This window comes from Emydura macquarii, unplaced genomic scaffold (genome assembly GCF_026122565.2).
Source record: "Emydura macquarii macquarii isolate MOO-44397 ecotype Brisbane River unplaced genomic scaffold, CSIRO-AGI_Emac_v2 contig_2699, whole genome shotgun sequence".
Taxonomy (NCBI): Eukaryota; Metazoa; Chordata; order Testudines; family Chelidae; genus Emydura; species Emydura macquarii.
The window spans coordinates 1,868,922-1,896,645 of record NW_027132836.1 but is presented as its reverse complement, the minus strand read 5'-3'; the positions used below and the strand labels follow the sequence as shown (position 1 = coordinate 1,896,645).

Here is a 27,724-nt window from a genome sequence, read left to right as displayed (position 1 = left end):
TAATGATAAAAGTGGCTCAACAGGTCCTTTTCTGGTTTTCAGGTACAGCAGGCGATAGCACAGAGTATGAGCTGGCACAAACTGGTTTCAGCGCACAGATCTTGGACAAGGCAAGTGTGTGCTGGGAGAGGAGTGCATTGTGCTGTTGTTTTTATGTTTGTGAGACTTGAACGACTTGATTCTCTGTATTTCCTATGTAATGACACAGCCTGCAATGTGAGAGCCAGTGTAGTCAAATCCCTATTGCACCTCAGCGCCTGTTTCACTGGGACCTCTGGATTGCGTATTATATGCTCATTAGGTGGTGTATCTGATTTCAGTGTCTAAGACACATTGTCTGTTATAACACTTGGCATTTATCTGATGCTTTTCATCTAAGGATCTCAAAGTGCTTTACAAAGTCAGATGCATATTATTATCCGCACTTTGCAGAGAGGAGAGTCATGGCCTAAGGTCACATGGCAAATCAGTGGCAGAGGCAAAAATAGACACCAGGAGTCCTGGCTCCCAGTTCTCTACTCTAACTATTAGACTCAGTTCCTCCCATCACGGATTATACTACGTCGGTTCAAAGAAATCAGGACCAAACATCCAGCTCTAACTTCCAGCTTTTTCTTTTGCTGGCACCAGTATCCCCAAGGCTCCAGCGCCTGCAATTTCAGTGCAAATCAGGTGCTCCAGTCTGTCCACCAAGTGCTTTCTAAAAGGCTCAAATGAAGGCCAGAATTAAATATCCAGTCTCCTGCCCTGTCAGAAATGTTTGGTCACGTTCCTATTCATGCCATCTCCACATCTTCCCCTCTGAGGGGGAAGGGCGGAACTGCCGCCACCACCTGTTGAGGTGAGATTTGTGAGAGCTTCCTGCTTCAGACAGCAACAGCTGAGCAAGATGAGCTTTCTTCTCACTTTGGAGATGAATGTCCGTGGTGTTGGAGCTCACCCGGAAGCGCAGCTGGGATGGCAGAGACTAGAGCGGAGCTTCCAGAGTGACCCACCCTGGTGCCTGCCCTCCCATGCTGGCTTTGTCCCTTTTATTATAAAAACTGTCATTATCCCTTACTCGACGAGGCTAAGTCTTTGTGCCTTGCCAGGGTATGGCCAAGCCTAAGATGTGTGTCGTCACCCCACGGAACACAGCAATTTTGATGTAGTCAATTGTCCGTCTAGTCTTTGGCAGTGGCCAATCTCAGATGCTTCAGTGGAAGGCAACTCCCAAATAACACACCTGGTGAGAGCAGGGCTGGTGGATTTCCTTCCTGAGGTCTGCATGTGACAAGTTTATGCTCTGAAACATTAGGTCACCCTTGTTTTCTTATAATGTATAGTTACCAGTGTTGGCAGTGGTCAAAGACCTTTTAATATCTATCCATGGCATGTGAGCTTGATCCCTCTGCAGCAGTGAATTCTACAGAGCGCTGGGGCAGGGAGGTTCTTTTAGCTCTCCTGGTGCCATTTAAACTGAGCTCCATGTTGATATGGACTCCTGCTTGATAGTAACTGCTGTATTTTTACCAACATGAGCGCTAATTCGAGCAGACACCTGGGAGTCAGGGGATCTAAGTTTTGTTTCCAACACTGCTGGGTTTTTTTTGCCAATAGGGCAGGTTGCCTCACCTCTGTGGGACTCAGATTTCCCCTCTCTGGCACGGGGAAGGGTGGAAGCGCCGGCCTAGCTCCTGGGGGAGTTGTAAGGCTGGAAACACTGATATTTGCTAAAGCTCTTTGCGATCTTTGGGCACAAGGTGCTAAAGAAGGGCAAACGATGTTGATCCATTCCTCTCTTCTATCTTTCCCTCTGTGACCTCTGCAGCAACACATACTGGTTGGTGCTGTGGGGGCCTTTGACTGGTCTGGTGGAGTTCTGCTGTATGATCTAGTAACCAAGACGGCAGCTTTCCTGAACGAATCTAAAGATGAAACAAAGGGAGGAAGATATGGCTACCTAGGTAAATAGCACCCCCGCCGTCTCAGGGACAATCCGATAGGTTGTGGCTCCAATCCTGCTCCCAGTGCAGTTAATGGGAGAATGTATCCATGTGTGGTGTTTAGTGGACAATGCGCCAGCATTGAAAGTGTTATCCTGCAGAACAGCAAATCTCACAGGAACTGGCTGGATCTCTGTTTCCTGGAGCAGGGAAGGAACTCTGAAGGAAGCACTTTCTCCTCTTACCCAGCACCAAGTGGTCATTCTCAATGATGCGCCATTAGACACCATGCCATCATCTGCATCTTGTTAATATGCACCGTTTACTGAATAACAACTCTCACAATGAACAACATTTTTTTTGGAGCCTGAGATGGGTAAATATTTCATTTGCAGTGGATACTGGAGAGCAAACAGCTCCTGAATCAGTAAAGTCTTGGCCTGGAGTGGGTGTGAGATTTTTGCTTATTCACACAAGCTCTTTATAGCCGCATGAGTCCTGTATCTCCTGATATTTGACTTAGCTTCAAAAATCTCTCCACTTTGGTCTTAGGTGCTCTGGACCATCTGTGTCTTATATACCCCATAATAATGCTTGTCTTATCTCCTTCCTGTCACTTACACCCCATACATTTCCTTCTTCTGCATCCCACATGCAATATAAAATCCCCCTTTGCCTTCATGATGGCTTTTTAACCTGTCAGGCTCCAGAGATAATTACAGTCAGGACCAGTGTGGGTATATGTCAGATAACTATTCAGAATCTGTCATTAAATGCTAGGGATGTGTTCCACATTTTGCTGAGCATTGCTATTGCAGAGCCATTGACATGCTGGTGTTGCAGTTGTGGCCTGCTGGGGCACTTGGCTTCAAATTCAATCAAGAGACTAGGCCTTACAAGCTGTTAAAAGGAATAACTTAAAAACTTCCTTTGCTTTTTCTCTCCGACAAATTATCATGTCCTGTTATTTTCTAATCAGCCTTTTAAATGAGATGGAACCAGAGCAAAGCCATGGACCACACGAGCCTCAAGCTTTGTGGATTTTTGGTTCCTGCTCCAGTTCTAGATTTGAATTGCGTGGCCTATCTCTGGCACGGTGATGGGCCAAGCTAAAACCCCAAATCCAAAGTCTGGGTCCTTGGCCCTTTGGTTCAGCGATAAAGTGCTGTACTGACCACGTGTCATTTCTGCTCATTGTGTAAATGCACAGGGTACAGTGTGGCGGTGGTGAATACACGACACGGTGCCTTGTACGTCGCTGGAGCTCCACGGCACAGCATGACAGGGAAAGTGCTGGTGTTTGAGAAAGATCATTTGAAGCAAACCCTACAAGGAGATCAGGTACCCATGCTTTGCTCAGTCTCTGGTGGCCAATCAAGTGGGCTGACAAAGGACGTAGGCTGGTGAAAACAGATGGACCCCACTCGTCTTAATTGCAATGCAGCCGTTACTGTCCATTTTTCTGCGTTTACTTCCCCAATCAGAACTTCGTATGAACTTTTGTATGAAACCTACCTTGAGGGCAATTCTCAGCAGGAGTAAAGTATTAAAGGCCACTTGATTTCAATGGGTCTAGGGAAATGGATGCCCGTTGAGGATTTGCCCCCACCCTTGCCTTCTCATAGACTTTAGAGATGGCAAGAGCAAGAAACAGGAAGCAGACTGTACCGCCTTGTTCATCCGTCAAGTTTTGGGGATGTCAGCAAAATTCAGACAACTGGTCTTGTGGATAGCTGGGGGGGAAATAACTGGGGGAAAGGATGTAACCCCAGTTTGGATAACAGAGAAGTTTGCATTCTAATACCTGATCCCCTCCAAAAAAAAAATCCAATCCCTCCTAGTGGAAAAGGTATCCTCTATTTCCTGTTGTAAAATTGTTGGATAGTGATGTGGGTGCTGTTACCCTGGTGACTGGGGCCTTCCCCAAAGATGGCTGCCTTATTGTGGTGGGAGTCATGAAATGATCCATATATAGACAGAGGGACAGATACATAGATGACTATACAGAAGTTTATAGTTCTGAAAAATACTTTGACAGGTACAGAGGGCCTCACTGAAGTCTATTATTATTGTTGTTATTTATTGAGAAGTCCATTGTAAAACCTGACTCTTTCTGGGCCACAGACTGGGTCTTACTTTGGCTCGGAACTCTGCTCTCTGGACGTAAACCAGGATGGGGTGACTGACTACCTTCTTGTGGGAGCCCCGCTTTATCACATCCATGGGGAAGAAGGAAGAGTTTATGTGTATCAGCTTAAGGAGGAGGTAAAGATGCTGGCTTCAGCAGCTCTGGCTTGGTGGGGGCTTTTCCAACAGCTCCTTGAAATAATTCCGTTACTGTATGTTAGTGGTGACAAATAAGACCCTTATTTTGGTGCTTTCCCTGTGTAGTCTCTCATAAATCCCGTTTGGTGCCATGCATCACTTATGAACTGTATCTTATGTCAGACGACGACAAAATAACCAGTCCTGTCTCCGTGACTGGACTGTGACAAAGAAACTCTGTAATAGAAATTGATAGATCCTTGTGGCCTGGTGTAGATTTATTTCACAGCGTGATGACAAATAGAAGTTTGTGAAATTGTTTTCATCTTTCATCCCACCTGTTGCTACAGACCTTGTCCCATAGAATGAAACATCTTTCTATTCTAACCGGTTATTTTGTAGTAGCCATTTGTTCCATCAGCCATAACCACTCCGTGATACAGGAGTCCTTATAATTATTATAATAAATGAATGTGCTGTTGGAAATGCTTCCAGGGGAGTTCCCCAAAGTAGATCAGTGCGAATGCCCACCTACCGAGGTTAGTGTATAAGATGCTCAGTGTATAGTTCAGGAAGATTGGTTCATGCTACGTCTCTGCCTTGAAATCCAGTGTTATAAAGCGTGCTCTACCTATTGAACTATTAAAGAGAAACTAAACTTAAATCAAACTTTATGAATGAATGGGCAAAACTTTTGTTTAAAAAGAAAAACTGTTGAAGCAGGCAAATCCGTAATAGAACAAAGGGGGCTATTTAGCCTAGATTAATGCATATACATTTTAAAACAAAACATTTGGCAATCACTTCTTTCTTTGTTTTCTCACCAAGCCCTGGTGTTCTGTGTGTACCTTGCAAGAGCTGATGACATTGTTGACACCACTTAAGCCTTGTCTACATTAGGAAGGTGACTTACTGCTGCTGATAGCATTAGCTGAACCAGAACTGGACACAGTGTAACTGAAAATATAGACCAGGACAAACCGTGTTCAGCACCATTTCCGAAGCAGCTGATAAAACTTGCTGAGGGCACTTCTAGAGTGGCTGAAAGCAGCTGGTGGCCTCCCAGCACATTCAAGGCTCTACCAAAAGCCAAGTGATGCATACATACCCTTTGTGACTTATTTCTATGAAGCAATCCAGGGAATGTGATGTTCTCAGCTAATGTAGAGCAAACTGGGGACCTGGGGAATGGGCTATTGCTATTGCTTTTACTTGGAAGGCTCTCAGATACCACGTGGCAGCGGAAAGCCCTAAGACGGATCTGTGGTGTTTGGAGGCTGAGGAGTAGGGGAGGAGCAGCTGATTTTCAACTTTTTGGTTATTTTTATTTGTAAGGCTGCAGCTAGAACCTTGCTGCCATTGACTCCAATGGCAGACCTTGTGCGGTTTCAGTGGGAGAAGGACTAGCCTCTTTGATATGGATAGGAGACCTGGAATCCTTTAATGTATTGTTTAAAGCTTTGTTGTTCACCTTCTTTCATTACCATTAAAAAATTTTTTTTAAAAAGCTGTTTACAGCTGCAGCAGGAATAACCTCTTGGGTATTTTTCAGAATGGTACATTCTCCTTGGCAGGACACTTAAGTGTCCAGACACCATCTCCTTTTGCAAGGTTTGGCTTTTCTGTGGCCAGCATTGGTGACATCAATAAGGATGGATATGAGGACATAGCAGTTGGGGCCCCCTTGGAGGATCGACTTTCAAACCCTTCTAGTTTTGGCAGCATTTACATCTATAATGGTGTTCAGAACGGGCTCAGGAGCACCTTCTCTCAGGTAGGGAGGAGCCCTGTGTGAATCGTGTGGACAATGAGGTTTTAATGGGGGAGAGAAGATGGTCTTGTGGTTCAGAGTCAGGACTTCTGCAGTCTACTTAATTTCTGACACTCTGTGCGGCCATGGGCAAGTCACCTGGCTCAGTGCCTCAGTTTACCCATCTCTAAAATGGGCATGTTAATAATACCTGCATCACAGGGTTGTTTTTGCAATCTAATCCATGTTTTATCCAGCTTCTTGCATGAGCTATTCTTTTTTCTCTGGGAACTCACCTTATTACAGTGAATCAGTCTTGAGAAAAGAAGTGGCTTGGCTGATAAAACACTGGGGCTTTTTCTTTTAATCTGAAGCTGTCTTGAACTTGTGAATCTTAATAAGAACCACCAAACTCAACTCAGGTTTGCATTTCCCTGCTTACCAAAAACACTGCAAACACCAGCGTATATCACTGGTCCTCAGAAATCTCTTTGTGTGTGGATGAAAAGATCCCTGATTCCCCCCCCCGGTGAGTGCAGATTGGAGTGATGGGTGAGAAACGTGAAGATGTGTGTCAGGTGACTTGTGTGACAGAGACTCAGCAGAGCTGCTGCTTAAACTCAGCTGGCTGGCGAAGTCCTGCATCTTGGCAAGGGGGGAGACGAAGATGACCCTCTGATTCTGTGATTCTAAAGTGCTCACTTGGGGACCTGAGTTCCAGTCCTGACTAAAAAAAATACCATCTTCATTAGCAAGTCTGCCTGTCCCTTGCAAGAAATGGTTCGTCACCTTTCCTGGACATGTCAAAATGTCACAGGGTGTCACTCAGAGCAGTCCCATGTTAACTGAGAAATAGCCCATCTTAAACGTGTTGACCTTTTCCCCCCACAGAGGATAAAAGCAGCTGAAATTGCTCCAGGCCTCCAATATTTTGGACAGTCCATTGATGGTGGTTTTGACCTCACTGGAGATGAGCTCATAGATATCACAGTGGGCTCATTTGGAAACGTAACTGTGCTCCGGTAAGTAGAGATTGCACTTCTATCCCAGATCTTGTTTAGTGGTTCCGTTATTTAAGTATTGCTGGGACATATAGTAGTTATTCTGTTGATAAGAAAGCATCCTAAATCTCTGTCTATTATGTAAAGGCTTTAGGCTAAGTTAGAAACCCGTTGCCTTTGACCTTCCAATTCAAAAAGAGCAAGGGCTCATTACTAAACTTCAATCAATTGTACTGTGGGACTTGACTGGCCCCTATCTTCGTGCCCACAATCATGCATGTGCAGTTTAGGTCAATTAGACATGTAGATAGTTTCTTTACAAACTGCAGTCTGTACCTAGACATCTAAATGACCTTGGGGGTGAGGAGGAGAAGTACGTTTCACAAGTGGTGAGATTCAATTTCCACCTGCATTTTTGCTCCTGGAAAATGAGCTGCACATGAAGATTGGAGAATTTGCACCAGTATCTATTTGATTTGCCCTGGAAACCTGGTAGAGATATAAGCACCCAGATTTAAACCTGCAATTCAATTACAGGCACAAAAATGGAAACTCAATTTTGAAACTCTTAGCCCACAATGTTGGTGGAATCAGATCGTCTGTTCTTTTGGATTTTGAGATTTCACCACATTCTTGACATGCCCAGCCAATGCTGGAAATTTTAGAATTTAGAACTGTCTGGCCCAGCTGTTTGTCGCTTGAGATTTCAAGACAACAGAGAATATCAACTGAAATGCTACAGAGCCAGTTAACAACCCAGGTTCCTTGTTGATAGGCTCCCCTGGAATGCAACAGTCTGGAAACTATAGTTCTGTCCATTTTGTATACTTGCTTATCAGTTCCTGTTCTTCCCCTCTAGCTCCAGACCAGTTGTCATATTTAAAGTCACTATGAGATTCACCCCGGAGAGAATACTCATTTTCCATAACAATAGCATCGTTACCGCAGAACTGTGCTTTGATATGAGCTCACCTTTAGGAGCATTCCAGCAAGGTAATGAAATGTGAATACTAATGAGGCTGTAATCTGCAGGCCAGGGTTACTGTGAGGATTTGGTTGTCATGACTTAGAGGCTGTTCTGTATAGTAGATGTATAGTGTTTCAGGGCCACATTCCCATATACCGTTCATGAAGAGAAATAATTCCTCTTGCTAAAAATTAAGGAGCCAAATTCACTGCTGGCATAAGCAGATGCAGCTCTAGTGAGGCTGGTGAAGCTGCACCTGGTTATTCCAGTAGTGAATGTGGTGCTAAGTTTCTGTGTTATCTCAGCCATCCTTCATGGTTGCTTATCCCTTACATACCAGGGTTTAGCTGTGACGTGTACACTTGGCCGCAGGTTAAAGTCACACACAAAGCAAGATGTTCTTCTTTGAATCGTATCCCTACGGGTGCTCCACTCTAGACACGGGGGGGCACTGGGGCACCTAGAGCGGAGCACCTGGAGCGGGGACGCATCTCAAGGACCATGGTTACTGTACAGGGTAAGTAACCATTTCATCCTGTTGCTCAAAACCAGAGATTAGCACTAATTTAACACATTTGGGAGTATGTTTCATGCATCTTTAATCCTTTAATTCCTTCCTAAACTTGCGTCTGTGAGTCTAAGCCTTTAAGATTCCTGAAACAGATGTGCCTAAACCTAATCGTGCATCTATTTCCCTTGGTTTGTGGGTATCACTTTTTCCCTGTACAATTCAGAGCTCTGATTGCACTTTGTTCATAGACTTTTCTTTAGTTTCATTGGTCCCATGAAGGATTGTTCTGGGTTCACAAAGAAATCCAATCTGTACTTCTAGAGATTAGGCATGTCTCCGTTCACTACACTGTGGATTTAGATATGATGAAGAAGAAGAAGAGAGCCCACTTTGAGGATCAGAAATCTACACTGAGCCAAGAAAAGCCGGCCAGTGAATCTGCGTGTGCCAAGCTGCTGCTGTACATACTGGTAGGTGGCTTTGGTGCTAAATTCAGAAGCTGGGATGGCATCACTTCTACCACAGTGAACGATGCACCCCTGCATTGCACATCTCTGTTGAGGAGAAATTTGTGGTAGCTCTCCTGGGAGATCTTTCCAGATAATGCTCCAGGAAAAAACACAGAAGGGAAAAGGGTTAGTTATGGAATCTGCCTCAGGATGAACCTGTCCTTGAAGCAGCAGATGGACTGTGAAGGGATGGAGCTTAATTTCAGGTAAACTGGCTTTCAGGTCCCACGCAAAATAGCTAAGGGGAAAGAGCTCCTTCTTGGAAGAGTCAAGCGCATTTTGCAGTTAAGGGGGAGATGCACTGTGTGCCTTCCCAGAACCATGGGTAACCAACTGGATTCACCTAGGGGTGTGTGTGTATGTGTGTATAGCCCTTGTAACTATAAGAAATGTAGTTCATGTGGCATAAACAGAGGATGGTACATGTGACTATTCCCAGCTCTGCCACCATCTCCAGTGTGATCTGGTTTGAGTCACATCAATACTTCTTGCTTCAGTTTCTCTATTTGTAAAAGAGAACTAACGACACTTATGCACTTTTGTAAATCCCTTGGAGATCTATGTATGAAAAGCACTATACAAGTGCTAAGTATTCTCTCTCCCACCCCCTTCCTCCAGTAAATAACTGGAAGCAGGTAGGACTCCAGCATTATTCTGCATAGATTTGAGCTGACTGCTACAGCTTGCATGCAGCGCTTGATGAATAAGGACTCTGAATAAAACTGAACATGAAAATGTAATTCCAGGTTAATGCCTAGAATTTTGGGGTGTTCGCCTAGGAGCCCCTGTACAGTTTGCAGGGAATGGTGCCCAGCCATTTGAATGTGCCTAAGGCTGCCTCTGCAATGAGATTCTGTTCAAGGGAAACACCATGTCTCTTTGAAACAGAAGAGATTTTAAGAACTGAAGCAAACAGACTTTTCTGTTTTTTCATTCCTCTGTACTTTGTCTGATGGCATTTGGAAGGTTACACATTAGGAAATAGGCCAGTCATAGAAAGAGTTCCTGATGAACAGACACTGCTTTACATTCTAACAGCTCCATGCACCTCTCATACTTACTAGTTTTTCTTATTCCTGTTTTATTACAGCCGTGTGATTATGATTGCTTCTCTAACATTATCCTCAATGTCAGCTACCAGCTCCATAATACCAATGAGAACATGGATCATCCTGCTATCATGCTGGATAGATACCAGGAACCTGAGGCATATTTTCAGGTAATAAAATGCACTCCTAGAAGCAACTGGCCCTGGCCCTCCCCAGTATTCAAAGCCTTTACCATCAGAAGCCTGGGCATTATGGTTTTCTTACCATGTGCACGTCTTTTCCCCATTCCTGGCTAAAGGCAGCGTGATCTACAGAGACTGGGAAAAGGTACTTCCAGGGGCTCAATTTCCCCCCAAAAGAGTTACCCATATTCTGTGTGGAAAAATATGATCTCTGGATTCTATTCCCAACTTTGCCACACTTTGGGCAAGTCATGTTCCTTCTCCATGCCTCAGTTTTACCCGTATATCAAATGGAAACAGTACCCACCTCAATAGGAAAGGTGGTGAGAATTCATTAGTTAATGTTTGTGAAGTTCTTTGCAGATATAAATCGCTATGTTATGTAGTAGTATTAAGAGCTATAATTTGAATGAAGATTTCTGCATTAACCAAGTGGTATAATTTTGTATTTTAAAAGAGGTATTTTAAAAAAATCTTCTAAATTATATTTCGAAAAAAAATCTAACTCTGAACAAAATCAGAATTTGGGGCATTTCAGATTCTAATTAACTGGTTTTAACCTGTAGTTTCTGTATCATGGGCTCTCATTTATATTTTATGAGTGGGAAAATTCTTATTAGCTAATTTAGTTCTATTTTTTTTTAAACTAAATGAGTTTCTGGCAAAGACAGCAAAGGTCTGCGATGAGGCAGCATTTTACTGTTTGTTAATACGCATAACTCCAGCCACAAAACAATATCTAATAAATAAGCCATCTAGCACATGATAGATGAATCAGGGAAGCACTTTATGAGTGCTCATTCACCATTCCTTAGTATTATATTACTATTCAATCTGAGCATCTGACTTGTGGTGGGGACAATAAACTGATTTCCTAGCAACCAGAAGATGGCATCTATAATGCATTAGAAATCTCACTGTAGGTTAGCATTGCTGTATGTGCACCCATCAGCTAAGGGTCACTTCTACAGCAGTTCAATGATAATGATCCGCCATACAGACTAGATTTATATTGGGGGATCAAATTGCTGATTAAAAATACTGGCCACCTCCCCTGATTTGGTTCTTCCAGAAAAAGCAGATCAGCCTTATCTGTAAAACATGCAGTGTGTTTGGAATTGACATGCATATAGGAACCTTTAATTTTTAAGCTTATATAGCATGTCTAGAAATTAACTTTTCTAGTTCTTTTTTTTTAATCTGTGTAATTTATAAGAAAGTGATATTTGCATTTAAATAAATTGAGATGGGGAGAAGTTAAGTCAAATAATATGGTAAGACTGATTCAAAAACAAGAATCATATTTCACAGTGAAAGGGGAATGATAATAAAAAAGCAAATTTACATGATTCTGCCTCAGAATGGTTCAGATAACGACTGAGTTAACAACTAGCATCTCCTTCTAATGTGCTGAGAATGATAGATTTCGAGGTAATATACAGAATGCTGCCCTTGTCCCCACTGAAGGCTTTTCAATCCTCCTAATGTTCCCTTTTCTGGCAATCCCATCAAAATTCAACATCAACCTACTGGTGAGTCACTGCTAGAGGTTCCTTCAACTCCAGATTTTCCCCTTAGATAGGGTCATGTGAGTCCCTATCTTTGGAGAAGGGTGCTTGCATGTGTGTATGTACATGGTTTTTAATATGCTGCCTCACAGGAGGGGGGAAAAGAGAGAGAAATCAGTGCCATTAAAACCGGGAGTTCTGACCAGCTAGTCTGACTCCATCCTAATGACTCCACTCTTCTGTCTAATTTCAGCTGCCTTACAAAAAGGACTGTAATAACAAGACCTTCTGTGCTGCAAACCTAACTTTGAGAAGTCAGACTCAGTGAGTTTAAATGGTTTTATTATACAGATTTCATTTTTGGTGTTGCTATAAAATACATGTGCACTTTGTTAAAATAATTGTTTTTGTCTCCCTTTGTTACATTAAGCCCCATCCAAATTATCCTTGCTATAACATCGCAGCCTTAGAACTGCTTTCCTCCTGAGGCCAGACTGAGCCTCTTGTTGGGAATCTCAGCAGAGAGGCCCTAAAGTCTTGATTTTGGTATTTGCTCATGAACATCATTTTAATGCTGTCCCATAATGCAAAAGCAAGAGAGCCTTAGATAAAAGGATATAGTTCTTCACACAATGCAAAGTCAGCCTGTGGCAGTCACTGACTATCAATCAAATGGAACTAGGTTTATAAAGATTTCGATAATTTTATAAGATAAAGGTGATCAAATTTTGTGAGGGCAAACATCACCCTAAGATCAAGGAATCTCTTGCCTCTCCAAACCCTCCCCTCCCCATACACACACTGAAGAGCATTGTTTACTTAATTGGCCAGCTGCATTATGTGTGTCTGTGAAAGCATTTGGTAGTAGCCATTGCCAGAAGTCAAATGCTGGATTTGATCAACCAGTGGTTTGATCTTATATGGACCTTGTTATTTAACAGCAACATTAATTAAGTTTAACGCATCTGTTTTATTTTTCATGTCTGCTTGTAGGAAGGAGTTAGTGGTGGGACGCACCAAGGAGCTGACCATGAACATTTCTCTAGCTAACAGTGGAGATGACTCCTACATGACAACTGTGGTCTTGAAATATCCTAGAAATCTACAGTTTAAAAAGATGATCCCAGAGGTGAGATCATGGAGTGGCTGTCTGGTTAAAAACAGGGGTGATAAGAGACAGCCAGGGTCAGAATCCATTGTTAACAACTCACTCTCCAGGAAAATTCTCTTGACATAGATGCTTATTTTTCAAGGATGTCTTTGTGGCCCAGTGGTAAGATAGCAGCCTGTTGTACAGCTCATCTATAGGTGCTATTATTAATAAATCAATGAGCAGTAAACACATCATGCACAGACAAAAAGGTAAAAAGATCTCTTGTATACTTTTATCAAGAGTTATGCATGAATAAACTGTGTTCTTTCAGAAGCATTGTGGCCTAATGGACTAAGTAGAAGATTGGGAACCAGGAACTTCTGAGTCGTAATCCTAACTGCCACTGACTTGCTGGGTCTTTGAACAATTCATGTAACATTTGTCTCACTTTTCCTAGTGAGGGTATTTACCTACTGATAGGTGTTGTGAGAATTCTTTAAGTTTATGGGCTGTACAGAACCTTTTAGTGTCTTGAGATCCAGATAGTTGTGCTTTGAGTGCTTGCTCATGTCCATTCCAATGTAGGTGCGCGCGCGCTGCATGCACAGTTGCCGAAAGCTTTTTCCTAGTCATACATGCTGGGTTGGCTCTGGGGACCCCTGGAGTGACACCTTCATAGCGCAGTATATAGGCAGCTGCCCACCCCACTGCCCTCTCAGTTCCTTTTTTCCATCAGTGATGGTCACTGGAACACTGGTCTTTTCTTGCTCTGCAAGTGATATGCCTCAGTGGTTGTGCCTTTAATTAGATATAAACAGTTAGTTAAGAGAATGTAAACAGTTAAGTAAATTGAACTTAGATTAGTTTAGGTACTTAGGATTCCCGCCCTGCAGGGCTAGCCTGCCTGTGGCAGGGGGATATGCCAGGGTTTCAAACAGTGTGTGACTTGCCCAAAGAAAATACCGGTGAGTGATCTACACGACAGCTGCCTGAAGTGCCTGGGAGAAGGACATGTCCTGGTGAAGTGCCGGCTTTGTAAGAACTTCACGCCCAGGATAAAAAAGGACAGGAACGGTAGACTAAAGTTCCTCCTGATGGAGGCTGCATTTCACCCTGCATCGGAGCGACAACCAGACCTGACACCAAACACCTCCTGCCAAATGAGACACCCCTGCCTCTTATCCTGGACTATTTGCTCTACTTGAAAAAGGAAGGCCTTGCAGTATCATCCATCCAAGTTCACTTGGCCGTGATCTCGGCTTTCCATGCACTGGTAAATGGCCAGATAGTGTTTGCTAACCTGATTTGCTCCCAGTTTTTGAAGAGGTTGAAGGGGTTGGAGCATTTTACCCCCAGCTGCGTTAACCTCTGCCTCCCTGGGACCTCAATCTGGTGCTGTCAAGACTCATGGAGTCCTCATTCAAGCCTATGGCGACAAGTTCCTTGCTCCATCTCTCTTGGAAAGTAGTATTCTTAGTTGCTGTTACTTCAGCTAGGAGGGTTTTATAGATCAGGGTCCTTACCTCCAAACCACCATATACTGTCTTCTTTAAGGACAAGATGCAACTTTGACCACATCAATTTTTCCTTCCTAAAGTAGTCTTCCACTTTCACAGTAGCCAGGATATTTTTCTCCCATTTTTTTTACCCAAAGCCGCATGCTACGAGGGAGGAACAAAGTCTTCACTCACTGGATGTTAGGCATGCCTTGGCTTTCTACATAGAGAGGGTCAAACCGTTTTGAACGACCACTCAACTCTTCGTGGCAATTGCGGAAAGGATGAAAGGGGATCCAGTCTCAGCTCAGAGAATCTCCTCATGGATTACATCTTGCATACGCATGTGCTATGATCTGACAAAGCTTTCGCCTCGTAACCTAACAGCGCATTCCACGAGATTGCAAGCTTTGTCAGCAGCTTTTTGGCACAAGTCCTGGTTCTGGACATCTGCAAGGCGGTGAACCTGGTTGACCCATACACACAGTTGCTACACACTATGCCATCACACAGCAGGCAAGAAGTGACGTTGCCTTCAGACAAGCAGTCCTACAGTCTGTATCAATGCGGACCGCCAACCCCACCTCCTACATCACAGAGAAAAAACAGTTACTAATCTTTCTGTAACTGTTGTTCAACACATACTGCTACGAAAAAGATTCCGGTGACAGTGCATGCAGTGCATGCACACCTACATTGGAATGGGCATGAGCAACGCATCTCAAAAAACAAGTTACGGAAAGGTTAGTAACCGTTTTTTCTTTGAGCATTGGTCCCGATGTGTATTTCACATTGTGTGTGCATACACACCATGCGCCTGAGATAATATTTCTAGCAAGTAGAGGTCTGTTGGTTCACACCTCCACAGTTGCTTTTCTTCTGCTCCGAACCAAGGGCTTAAGGAGTGGTGCAAACCGATGCCTCTCCATTTCCTTCTTACTGCTGCGTGGCCTGAGTTGGAATCCTAATTCTGAAGCTACCTCCATGTTTATTCTTCAAAACCTGTATATATACCGTGAATAGGCTTTTATTCTTCTTAGTAGTGTTCATTTGTGTTTGTCTAGTTAGCGTAAATTAGTCCTCCCTGCCTTGGGAAGTCTTTCTCCATGAACAGGGATTATGGCCGGACTCCTGGGATTTAAGGGGGATCTTCTGCCCTGGTTCCTTCTCTGTGAGCAATGAACACCTGTGTTACCTATATTGCCTTTGGGAGGCTCACATTCCACTAAGTGCAACATTTGTCATGTCTTCCCTTTCCGAATCTGCAAGGGACGAGAGGTTTGACTCAAGAATCATCTCATGGAGAAAGCCATGAGATCTGACCTGGGCCAAAGAAACCAACTTGTACAATGGCCTCAGTCAGTGAGCACTGCTCCTCTCAGCATGAGCACAGGCCAGAGCTGCAAAGTCCAAAGAATTGATAGAAGGCTTCTCATGGGAGCAAGGAGCACTCTCAAATGCAAGGACAAATGTACTTCTAAACTAAAAAGCTCCTCCCCGATTCTGTTCAAGTTGGATGAGTCCTCGCGCACAGGTCCTAAGGACTTAGGTCTGCTCAAACTTCCTGAGCATGGAGGTATGGCATGAAAGAGTAAGAATACGTTGGTACTAACTTCGGTTCCGATACACTAACCAAAGGATTGGCACCACCACTGTCTGGGAGCTCCGGACTAGATTCTGCTCTGATGCTGGCCTGTCCCGGCAAAGAACTGCAGTCCACCATAACTAGGCATGAGCCGGATCCGTCGGTCCCAGCCATTGGAACACCCCATGCTCCAGGACAGACCTCTGTGAGATGGAAACACTCCCCTTTTCCATGCATCTGGAGCATTCGTCCACTGGTACAAATGGCTCATAGATTGAACTGTAACTTTCCTTCTCATCTGTGAGTTGGATGCTCCAGACGGAACATTACCTCCACAAAGGGAGGCTATCCTGGACAGAGGCTTCCGAAGATTTTGGATCTGTCCTCCACCCAGATATAACTATCCAGGGGACAAATGGTATCTAATGCCAAGGGATCCTTCCACAAGTGGATACTTCATACTTGCATTATTGGGATCCACGGGATGTCTTTGCTAGACACCCCAGCTCTGTGCATGAATCCTACCTACCCTCTCCCAGCCAACACCAACCAGCTCTGTCAGAGTAGAAAGGAGAAGAAATTGAACCAAATCTGCCGGGACCAGTGGTTCTGACAGATGTATCCTCTATGCCAGATGAGGCAGTTATTCCTTCTTCACCATCTCTACCTGATGACTACAGGCAGCATCAAGAGCTCTTGCAAAGGGTGGTGACTGAGCTCCAGATTCAACTCAAAGGGGCACAGGATACTCTGCATAGGCTCCTGGACAATTCTGCAGCTTTCTCATCCTAGTCGAGTGGCCCTTCCTGTGACCAAATTCTGAGACCAGGAACACTGAAGGCAAATGCTAACTTTCTAGTTTTAGAATTACTGAGAGCAGATCTTGGGCTAGCATAAGGTTTAGATTTATTCAGTATGTTAAGACCATAAATACAACATAGTGAAGAAATTCAAACACTGCCTTCATGTTGCATGAGGTAAGCTAGCCCATTAGGGTCTATTCTGCAATGGCATACATAAAATGGAACAGCTGAAAAGTGAATAACGTTATAATACATTAAACTATAGTACAAAGGGCTGGCGATTGCTAAAATATAGGTAGAACTAAAAGGTTGGGGTCAGTTAATTTTCCCATTTTTCACGTGAAAACTGATGAGACTTTTGAACTATTATCAATTTTTTTATAAGGGTCAGATTCAGTGGAGGTCTTTAAGGACTGGACTGTCTCCAAGGCAAGGATATAATCTGCATGTGGGGTTTGTTGAACAGTGTTCTTCTTTTGCAACATATGCTGGAGACCACAGAGTAACTTCAGTTTTTCTTAAAACCAGTCCTATCTGTTGAGTCCTGCTAATCTGCAGCTTTCTGCTTTATATCCACAGACCATGTTTGCAGATTGGATGCGGATACAAATTTTGTATCTACGCAGGGCTATACCAATCTGGTATTTATTATTTATCTCAATCACACTGATCCAACTAACCCAGCATAAATAAAACATTCTGGCAGTTTGATTAATAAGTTTTGCCTGTCTATAAAAGGTGTTTTTTTTAACTGCACGTATAGCCTGTATTGAAAATACATGCTCTAAATGCCTAAAACAAGGCCTGAAAAGGAAACATAAAGAGAACATCTGAGTGATGCTATCAGTGCGTAAATGAAGAACTCCTGTGATCTCCAAGACACCTAACTTCTGATGTTACTTGTGGTCTATTAGGCTAGAAATTCATTTTGTGGGCATGGACAGCAGAATGAGTTGAATCTTCATCTGTTTTGCTTTGATATTAAAACGTAGTCCTATATTTTGACAGCCGTCCTCTACTGTGATTCATTGCGGTCAGCCAAAACCATCCACACATTTACTCTTGTCCATGGGCTGCAAGATTGGACACCCAATATTCAAGAAAACAACGGTAAGTCAAATGTTGTTGTTTTCAGCTCTGTTCTCGGTATTCATTCTATTTTCAGCAGCTGCTGTTGCACGAGCCTTTGCAACTAGCCATTGCCTCAACTAACTCTAACATATGGAGGTTATCATGCTAGCTGACTGTGAAGTTTTGGGGATCACCCAGGCCAGTAATGGGTTCTGTCACTGCCTGCCTTGTAACTTTAGGGTACCTTAATGCTGTGCTGCTATACTCAGATCCCTGACACCAGGATCCTGCCCACATGCACAAGGTCTCACCCTGGCTTTCAGCAGCCTCGTTACTCCTTATAGGGTGACACCCACAGTCCTTCCTGCCCTGAGGCTCTCTAAATGCCTGAGTTCTTAACTATCAGACGCTCACTTTCCCCTTCTGGTTTGTCACCTCCGAAGGTGTGAAACCAGTCCCCCAGATACCGTATTACTTTGGTCCCCACACAGTTTGCACAACAGAGACCTGCTTCGGGTAAAAATAAATAAAAGATCTATTTAATAGAAAAACCACAGATTCAAAGATAAAATAGAGAGCAAACACACCAAATTACCCAGTAAATAAACAAAAAGATGCAACCTCAGGCTTTAAATATCCATATTAGATAAAAATTCCTTTACTAATACAATTTATCTATTGCCTTTGAACAGTTTTCAGCATACCCCTTAATTGCAGGGGAATCCAGCACTCTCAGAAAGATTCCCACATAGAGGCTGTCCCTCAGTTTCTGGATAGATTTCACTTCAAACCTGTTTTATTTTAAAAGGGTTTGCAATTTTTTTCTTCAGTCATTATAGATATTGAAAAGTATCTTACCATGAACTCTAATGGCCCATGATTTGTTTGTTCATGGGTTGTACAACAATGAATTATTCAATGAATTACTTGAGTCTGGTTTCGTGTAAACATCTGGCTTGAGAGGTTCCTTTTCCTGTCTGGTCGCTCACTTTTGTGCTGTGAGATGAAGCCGAAGCTTATGACCACAGTTTTCTATGTACACACCACACATAAATTCATAGTCATAGTCTATAATATCTCATGATGATCATCAATTTCAGAACAAGCTTTTGTAAAAGACCTTACTTGATATACTCTACAATAAAATAATGGAGTATGCAATCATTTGGTTTAACTGCTTCTTTTTTGGGGTTTATACCCTCTTCTTCTCTCATTGGGGTGTCTTGACCTTGACTATCACACTATTTGCATATACTAGTTCCTTGGCTGTTTTTCCATTACATATAGTAATATGTATCACATACTGAAAGGAAAGTTGGACAATAAAATCTATTATCCAACTAAATCTGTTTTAAAAGTAGATAAGTGAGTAAAAAATTTTTAAAAATTGCATATATTCAGCTTGCGCTTTTTTTTGGTTAAATAATCTGTTTCTTTCATAATAGGCACATTTTTCAGTGATTTGGCAATTAGATGAAACCTTATTTCCAAGTCGGACTGCGAACATCACTATTAACGTCACGAAGTAAGAAATGCTACTTTCCACCCATCATATTTTAGACTAGAGAAAGAACCTGTCTCCTCCAATTTCCTTAATACTTCTCCATTAATCAGCCTGTGGGAGCCAGTTCCATGGAAATCCTACTCGTTCATCCCTCCCTTCTTTTAGAAATGTCAATATGTATGTACAAACTATTCCCCTACCTGCTGAGGATTATCATTTATTTTCTCTTTGGAAATCAGAGAATGGAAAAGCTCCCAAGTTTACTTATGACTTAAGCAGGGTCCTGATTTCTCTTTTTCCTGCAAGATACCTAGTAGCTCTTTTTCCTCAGTAAGGAAAAGCGTATAGTGTATACATATGTCTTTCAAAAATACAGCCTAGCTATGTGCCAAGTGGTTTTGTTGAGGCCCCAAATGATTTTTGGGAGGCAAGGAGGAAAGGTATGCTGGATACTAATTCCCTCCTCTACCCACTTAAGTGGGGCCTGGGAAAGCTGATGTTCAGAGTCCTTTGCTGTCCTTTTTGTATGAATTTCTACCATGCCAGCAAGCTTCTTACACACATGGGAACATACCTTAACAATGATAGACGTGAGCAATGGTGTATGCTCACATACTACACTTGTTTGAAACATGGAGAGACAGGAAATGTATTACATTTATGGAGTTCAGACCACTCTAATAGACATCTGCATCATGTCAGTCTGGCAGAGTGGGGTGGAAAACCGCACTATCTTAGCTCTGTGAAAGCTACTCTTCACTGTACAGTGGCAATAATTCTCTTCATTCTACTTCTATAAAGTCACTGTCAGCAAATGTCAAACTATAGACACTTTAGTGACAGAAAAAATAAGTATAGCACAGTACATAGCTAAATGTGTTGTCTTTCACTCTACTTTTTTTAGTGTAAATGAATATAGCACTACTCTGATTGAAGAACACATACTTGATGTCAGACATGCTTTCACTGCAGTTCTTACCAAGTAAGCCTTACAGAATAGCCTAGTGCTATTGATATTGTCATCGCATTTACAAACGTGTTGGAGGAAAAGTGCAGTAGGAGAACACTGTTAAGACTATAGTTAAGTTATCTATGAATTGCTGTCCTTTATAAAAATGTTAATTAACCTTATTGCTGAAGACTGTAAACTATTGTTACAAGAATCATAAGATTACTGTAATTGATATACCCTGAGATTTTTCTTTGTGTATTTGACAACACTATATACAGTTGATAGTTTTCATTTTGTGTGGGTCTCACAAGGGGAGGGAGAAATTGAAAAACGTGATAGTAAATCCACCCAACTGGCATAGAAAGTTGGGCATCTCCAGTACTTGAAACTCTTTAAAGTTTTCAAGATGCTTTCCCTTTAAAATAAGTGTAGATAAACATGACTTTCACTAAAACTAGATGTCCGATACCTCTTTCTCTTCTCTTCTATTTGAGGGAGCTATCTCCCTCAGTTATAGTGGGAGCTAATCTGCAGTAATAACAATGCAAGATCAATTTAGTCTGATTTCTTTTTGTCTGCAGGCCAACTCCAGTACTATATGTGAATGTTAGTCAAGCACTCCCTGAGAACAAAGAGTTTCAGTTTAATGTAGGTACAAAGTTAATAATACTGATGTATTTGGATTTTTAGGGCCAAGCGTTCATCTTTTCTCATCTTGTGCGTTTGCCTTTATAGATCAATGGGGAAAACCCCTTTGGAGCAGAAATTGAATTACAGATTTTGGTTCCTATCAGCATTCAAGGTCATCGTATTACAAGCATGAAAAAAGTAACAGCAACGCAGGTATTTTTTAAAAACTTTTTCAGTGTGATTCCTCTTCCACAGACTTTAAGAAGAGCAGGTTTAGACCCTTATTGATAAAACATATTCAAGCCTGGCTTTCCTATAGCAGCTAGCTGTATTTTCTATTTCAGGATTTACATATCGTAATCTGTCAAATCCATTCTGCTAAACCAGGAAGTTTGCCAACTCAAGAGCATGTCTTTAAAGCTGGGTCTATACCAGTGCTATTAAAAAACCAAAAACTAGTTTTAAACAACAGAGGGAATGCCTCACATGTATTAGCAATATTTAGTCATGTCTTCATTTTCCAGTGTGAGAAATGAAATGTGTTAGATTTTACTGCATCTTATTTAAATCATCAGTTTTTATGATCTAAGATTAAAAGTGGCAAAGGAGCTTAAATTTGGCTGTCTCTAATGTAATTGGCTTAATTCAAAATAAGGACTTAATATGTGGAAGAACCATTTGCAATAATTGAACTGTCAAGTGTTAAGATTCTTTTCAACAATGGATTTTACATATTTTGGCTGAATACTTAGTAAATGATCTCTTAGGTCATTGAGTTAAATATTTTCTATCTGTACCATGCCAAAGGTGCCACTGTTAAAAAGCTTCCAAAAATACAGCAAAGAGAGGGTCAGTACAAAGATTTCATTTGTAATCTCTCATTCTAAGTTCCATTTTGGTCAGTGGAAAAGGCTGCTGTTGAGCAGAACATCACTTGCGGAGCTAAAGTTCAGTACTTCTCTGTGGAACTTTTGGAGCTGCTTCTGTATATCTTCCGTGGCAGAGGAGGAGATCTTTCTCTTGTAGCTCACTGCTTTCAGAAGTTTATCAGCCAAGTAGTGCAGCCACAGGACATTGCTATGGGGGTGATAGTCAGTCCAGTTGTTGGAATTCTCTTCTTTCATCTGCCTATAGATATCAAACTGGTAGTCACCTCTTCCCTGGAACAGCTCTTTGTCGGTGGAAATATCGCAAAAGACAGTTAGTCCATCTTTCTCCAGCCTAGACAGGGTGTAATCTATGATGTTCACATGAATCCCGGTTGTGGGGATTGTGTAAACTGTTCCATTCAAAGTATAACTGAGCTCCTTCAAGTTGGTTTTCTTCACCAGGATATTCCCCCAGTGCAAGTCTCTGTGCTCAAAGCGCAGCCCCTCTTCTGCCACAGCCAAGGAAGCAGTAACTTGATGCAGCAGGCTTTTTGCTGTTGCCACTGAATTTAGCTGCTTCCTCATATTCTCCAAGTCACGGCCTCCAAATTCAAATTCTAGGACCATGAACAGCTGCTTCTCTCCAAACAGGCCTGGACGGTCATTTTCAGATCCTTTCAGTTTCTGATATTGGTCCCAGGCTTTCAGAAGATGTTCAGGATAGGCCCCTTGGACACAGTGTACAGAGTACAAGCCAATGAACCCTATAGTCCTGTTCTCCACCTCCTGAGACAAAAGGCTGAGCTCCTTGGAGATGATTATCTCTGGCAAGATCTCACTGAAGCTCTTCTGAGCTTCTCCATTGACTTTCTCAGTCCCTTCAATAGGAATGATTTTTAAAGCCACAGCTCCTCTCTCATTGTTTGTCTGGAACACCTCTCCAAATACTCCTTCCCCAATCTTCAGACAGTTCTTCATTTTATTTGGGGGAATACATTCCTCAAAGGAAATAGGACCCTCCTGCTGGCATTCCCCATACACCTTCTCTGCATCTGTGAGCATCTTCTCCAGAACAGAATGGGACTTCATGGGAGTCAGCAGGATGATGGAGGAAGAGGGCCAAATACTGTAGCCAACATTTTGAATGAATGGGGACTTATGGTACCCTGCAAGCTGAGATTTGGAGGAAGGAGTACAAAGGATGCTGCTACAGGCATGTTCCTCTGTGGTAATTTTCTTTTTCTTATGAAAAGAGAGAGATGCTCGAGCCCTGGCCCACCCCTGGGAGTCATTGAGGAAAGAATAGTCCAAAAGAAAAGATGACGTCTCCAGGGCATTTTTCTTCATTCCTCTTTGCCTCCTTTGTTCTTGAAAGGAGCCATCAACCTGCTGCTGCTGAGTTCTTGTATTCTTGCGTCTGACGTGGCGGTGCATTGCCTGTTTCCCCCATCGGCTGGCGCTGAACCCACTGATACAGGCCTTTTTACTGGTGCCTCCACCACAATCCTTGGGAATGACCTTGCTATTTCTGGACTTCTTTTCTGAGATTACAGAAAGGGCAGAGGGGGGAACTGGCTGCTGACCATCATCTTCCCTCCAGGAGGGCCAAGCTTCTAGCTTCTTACTGATCTTCCTGTTAGCTAGCCAGGTTGGTACCACTTCAGAGCTCAAGACCACCAAGGGCTGAAGGTGGTGTCTGCTTTTGTCGGTGCTAAGGCTGTGGCTCCTTTCTGGAGAGCCTCCTCTCAAATCATCATGTGGCTCATCATGGCTGGCATTACCTTGTACCAGGACATGGGACTTAGCAGTAAGGGGCAGCGCAGCCCCATGATCATCATCAACTTTCTGCAAGGACAGGCTAGCATGTAGCTGGCAAGGTCCCTCTGTAGTCCTCTGAGCCCTCCCTGCCTTTGGTAATGTCAGCCTTTGGAGAGCATCTCTACTCACAGTTTTATGAAGGGATGGCACAGGTTGGCTCTGCGTAGGGACAGACTGTCTGTGGATGGCCGGAAGTGGCGAGGGAACAAGCTGGATCAAGTCTCCCCGGGATGGCCTAGGCTGGCTTCGGGCACCGTAGAGTAAGAGGGAATACTGGTTCCCAGCGGGCACAGCAGCAGTCTGGCTCTGGGCACCTCGGGGTGGTGCTGTGTTTGCAGGCTGGCTCCGGGCACTCGAGTCTTCCTCCAGGGCGCTGCCTGAAGTGGCTGTGGGATGCTGGGGGCCACGAGAGACCCGGCCGCTGGCCCCGGACGGCGGCGAAGAGAAGAGCTCGATGCTGCCTTCCAGCCCGCCCCCGGCCTCCGCGGGGCTGTTCCCCGGCGCCAGGGAGCTCAGCTCGGCCAAGATGTTCCTGGGCGGCCCGGTCCGTCGAAGGAGGGCCCGGCCAGAGGCCGCCCTCCCCGACTCACGGGGGCAGCGGGCTGAGGAGCCGGGGGTGCCGCTCTCCTGGCAGCCCCCCAGGATGCTCTCCTCCTCCTCGGGCAGAGGGCCGCGCTCGGCCCCGGCCGGTGTCCGCGGCTGCTGGGGGGTGCTGCAGAACAAGGGGCGCCGCGTCCGCAGCCGCGTCCTGCGCCCCAGGCAGGGGGGCGCCCCCGGGCGGCGCCGGCTGGTGACGTGTCTCCGGCGCGGGGAGGAGGAGCAGGGGACGGCCCAGCCGTAAGTCCGCGGGCCCGAGCCGGCGGGGGCCCGGTTCTCTTTGGCCCCCCCGCCGGGCGGCTCCCTACTGCGGCCCTTCTTCCGCCGCAGGCCTATGCGACTCCGGGCCGCTGGCTGCGGCAGGCGGCAACGGGACTGGAAGTCGGGGTCGCTGGAGCCGGAGCTGAAGCTGGAGCCGGAGCCCGAGGCGCTGGAGCTGAAGAGCCCCTTGCGGTCCTGGGCCGGTGACAGCCAGGGCGCCGGGGGCGACAGGCGGCGCAGGCGGGCGCCCCGGCGCGCGTAGGTGCGGAGCTGCCGTGGCTGGGGCCCTGCGGCTCGCTCCATGGCGCGGCCGGCCCGCCACTGAGGGGAACGAAAGGGCCGCGCCTCAGCTAGAGCCGCTGTCACCCGCCGCCATTTCAAACCGAATCTCGCGAGAGAACTGAACCGCCGCCCGGCGGGGGGGGGGGGGGAACTCGGTTAGGCTAAGCCCCGCCCCTCTAGGGACTGAGCCCCGCCCACCTGGCTGCTCCTCCCCCCGTCCCCCCCTCGCGCAGCAGCAGTTGTCGGCGGTCCGGCCTCTTACTTCTCCGGTCCCCCTACGAGAGCGGGGTCTGGCTGTACCCCGCCTTGGGCGGTGCCTGTCACCCCCTCCCCGTACCTGCCACCCCCCTGCTCCCCTCCCCCCGCCTGTCCCCTCCCCCACCCATCACCCCTCAGCCCCATTTGTCACCCCCCTGCTCCTCTCGCCCCTGCCTGTCACCCCTCAGGTACCCCATTTGTCACCCCCCCCCCCCGCCATCCTTCTCAGCCCCCCCCTGCCTGTCACCCCTCAGGTACTCCATTTGTCACCCCCCCGTATCCATCACTTCTCAGGTGCCCCCTGTTTGTCACCCTTCCCCCCCCCCTCGTATCCATCACCTCTCAGATGCCCCGTGTTTGTCACCCCCCTGCTCCCTCCCCCCTGCCTTCAGGCTCTAACCTGGGGCAGACAGGTGTGTGTCTCCAGGCCTGGCTGTACAGCACAGTGCACACAGAGGGCAGCACTGTATAAATAACCCATCACCCACCCTGAATATAGCAAGTGCTGAGATGTTGATTCAGCTTTGGTTTTATCATATAATCCAGTAAATAGTGTCTGCTATAGTGAATTCTGTGCACTCCACCATCCTACAGTGAAGATGAGTCCTTTGTGCTCCAGGCAGACCCTGGGGGATAGATCTCCAGTACCCTTGCCCCACATAGTCATAATGCAAGTAGGTTGTGGCCACACATCTCTAGGGGAAAACAACCAGACCAGGGACCCTTTGGAGTTCGTCTCTCTTAAACTGGCCAGTTAGTGGTGTGGTGAGCAATCTGACACTGAGCCTCCCTTCCTCTGTGTGCAGCTGAATATGCCACCTCTACAAGTACCACCAGTCTTGGGAAGAAGGTAGCAGGTAATGGGACAGGGCTTCTGCAATTCTTTGTGCATTTTATTAGGCATGCTCTGGGCAAATGCTGTGTGAGAATCAACCAAGACTTTCCACTACTCTTTTTCCAGAATACAACAATCTGCAAAATCGGGGATGATTTAGTATCAAATCCAAAAAAAGGTTCCAGTGAGACAGAATTACAGGTGAGTGTTTTTTTGGTATCTACTTTTACACAGATGTACTAGGGAAACACAAACTAGTTACTATTGGTCTTTCCAGAAATGAGGCACCCAGCAGATACTCTGTTAGCCAACTACATAGAATGCAATTACATAGGTTCTCTATGGTGCAAACAGTGAGCTAAATCCAAGATTCAGTTTAGTTTAGTCTGGATGTTTAAAAAGGAAATGGAAAGTCCTGACTTGATGGAATGTATTTTCCTAGATCCACATAGTGATCTTGTAACTTAACGCTGAGGCACTTGTTTGTGTGTATCTGATTACTTGACTTGAGTCTGTCTTGGTGCTTGGTATGTGGCCCTTTAGTTTTCTTGGTTTATGATATCAGGGTCGCTGGTGGTCGTGACAGCTACTGCAGGGTTCTGCTGCATCCGCTGTGTCATGCACATCTATGCTGGGGCATTGGCTGTGTAGTGGCTAATGCAGTGTGGCACATGGCATTATTGAAACGTGGAGTAACAAGTGTTGCATGCTGTAAGCGAGACTGGGTTGCTTTTAATACACACACAACATGCATTTAGTGAAATGGTCTATACACATTCTAGAAGTCTCAAATTACTTCCATGCAAATTGCAATAGTGAACTCTCTGCTTAGAGTGAAATTGTTTGAGTCCATGCCATACATTTTGCTTTGAGGAATATTTTCAATGTTGATATCCCTTTCTCTTCCAGGCTAGCAAAGAAGTGCGGTACCAGTGTGTGCACTGTATTATCATGGCCGACAGAGAGAATGTTACAGTGATAGCTGAGCTGCCTTTAGTGGATTCCCAGCAGGTATACACAAAGGCTGTGCTTTTCTGTCTTTGCTTGCTAAAAATCTGTTAACTTAGTATCTAAATGTCATTCAGGGTAAGGGCTTCATAGGTGTCCCTGCAGAGATTCTGTCCCCCAAATGTGGGTTATCTCCTGACTCTGCACTCCCTATAACTAGAACTGCAAAATTTATGCATCGTAGCTGCAATCCTGTCTGGAATTTGGTCAGTCCGAGCTCCAGTATGGGTTTGAATACAGACAGGTGATTGGGATGCAGTGGGAACTGGCTGATGTAGCTGAGCTCTTAGTCTGGAAAACCATTATGTTTGTGGAGGAGGTTGGGGACCTCTTTGCTAGACTATGATTGTGCCATCTTTTCTCTGAAGACGTGGATGGTCTAAAATAATAATTTGCTTTGTCTTTTTTTCCCTCCTCTGTAGTTCTTAAAAGATAGAACTGACCTTCTGGTAATTGGGGAAATCACCTTCGACAGACATCTATATGTGGGCCTGAAGGAAGAGAACCACAAAGCTGAGGTATCCAAGCGCCATGTAGGCAGCTGGGGCCCTTTCTCAGAATGGGAATGAAGGAGGCAACTGAGGGGAGGAATGCAAATGTTTTTGCTGAATTCTTAAAATAGAGTGGTTTAGCAGGGCCTGGATTCATTGATGTTAACAGAAATTTTGCTATTGAGTTCAGTGGAACCAAGATTCGGACCACAGAGAGAACAATAGAGAATGGAAAGTATGTATTAGTGCACACAGAAAAGTTAGCTGCCTGCTTGGAAATATGCCCACTGTATTCCCAGCCATGCAGAGAACTCTCCTAAATCCAGAAGGTAATTACTGGATGGAAACACAAATATATAAGACAGCTTCAAAGAAGTTTAAATGATAGTAGGTACACTTAGGCACCTCCTGAAAACCTGATTGGGGAGGAGGAGGGAAATACACCCACCTGAGATGAGCAGCTGTTTCACCTTAGATGACTAGCATTCATGTTCCATCTTAATC

At 44.6% G+C, this 27,724-nt stretch overlaps 2 protein-coding genes across 2 annotated transcripts in view; one reads left to right on the top strand and one right to left on the bottom strand.

Annotated features, from left to right (window-relative positions):
* The window catches only part of ITGAE (integrin subunit alpha E), a 54,835-nt gene that overhangs the window by 16,456 nt on the left and 10,655 nt on the right, over positions 1 to 27,724 (top strand). Inside the window, exons 16-34 of the mRNA XM_067566029.1 lie at positions 43 to 110; positions 1,811 to 1,946; positions 3,136 to 3,266; positions 4,050 to 4,190; positions 5,743 to 5,964; positions 6,832 to 6,962; positions 7,801 to 7,934; positions 8,741 to 8,889; positions 10,019 to 10,147; positions 11,921 to 11,991; positions 12,661 to 12,796; positions 17,653 to 17,754; positions 19,161 to 19,240; positions 20,124 to 20,201; positions 20,753 to 20,819; positions 20,907 to 21,014; positions 25,848 to 25,922; positions 26,631 to 26,732; positions 27,152 to 27,247. Of these exons, the coding sequence (XP_067422130.1) occupies positions 43 to 110; positions 1,811 to 1,946; positions 3,136 to 3,266; positions 4,050 to 4,190; positions 5,743 to 5,964; positions 6,832 to 6,962; positions 7,801 to 7,934; positions 8,741 to 8,889; positions 10,019 to 10,147; positions 11,921 to 11,991; positions 12,661 to 12,796; positions 17,653 to 17,754; positions 19,161 to 19,240; positions 20,124 to 20,201; positions 20,753 to 20,819; positions 20,907 to 21,014; positions 25,848 to 25,922; positions 26,631 to 26,732; positions 27,152 to 27,247 (2,156 nt within the window). The remainder of the gene's footprint in view (positions 1 to 42; positions 111 to 1,810; positions 1,947 to 3,135; positions 3,267 to 4,049; positions 4,191 to 5,742; positions 5,965 to 6,831; positions 6,963 to 7,800; positions 7,935 to 8,740; positions 8,890 to 10,018; positions 10,148 to 11,920; positions 11,992 to 12,660; positions 12,797 to 17,652; positions 17,755 to 19,160; positions 19,241 to 20,123; positions 20,202 to 20,752; positions 20,820 to 20,906; positions 21,015 to 25,847; positions 25,923 to 26,630; positions 26,733 to 27,151; positions 27,248 to 27,724) is intronic.
* On the bottom strand, positions 18,880 to 24,727 carry HASPIN (histone H3 associated protein kinase). The gene has a single exon (XM_067565830.1). It carries the CDS (start codon positions 24,647 to 24,649, stop codon positions 21,701 to 21,703), a length of 2,949 nt encoding a protein of 982 aa, XP_067421931.1. The 5' UTR covers positions 24,650 to 24,727; the 3' UTR covers positions 18,880 to 21,700.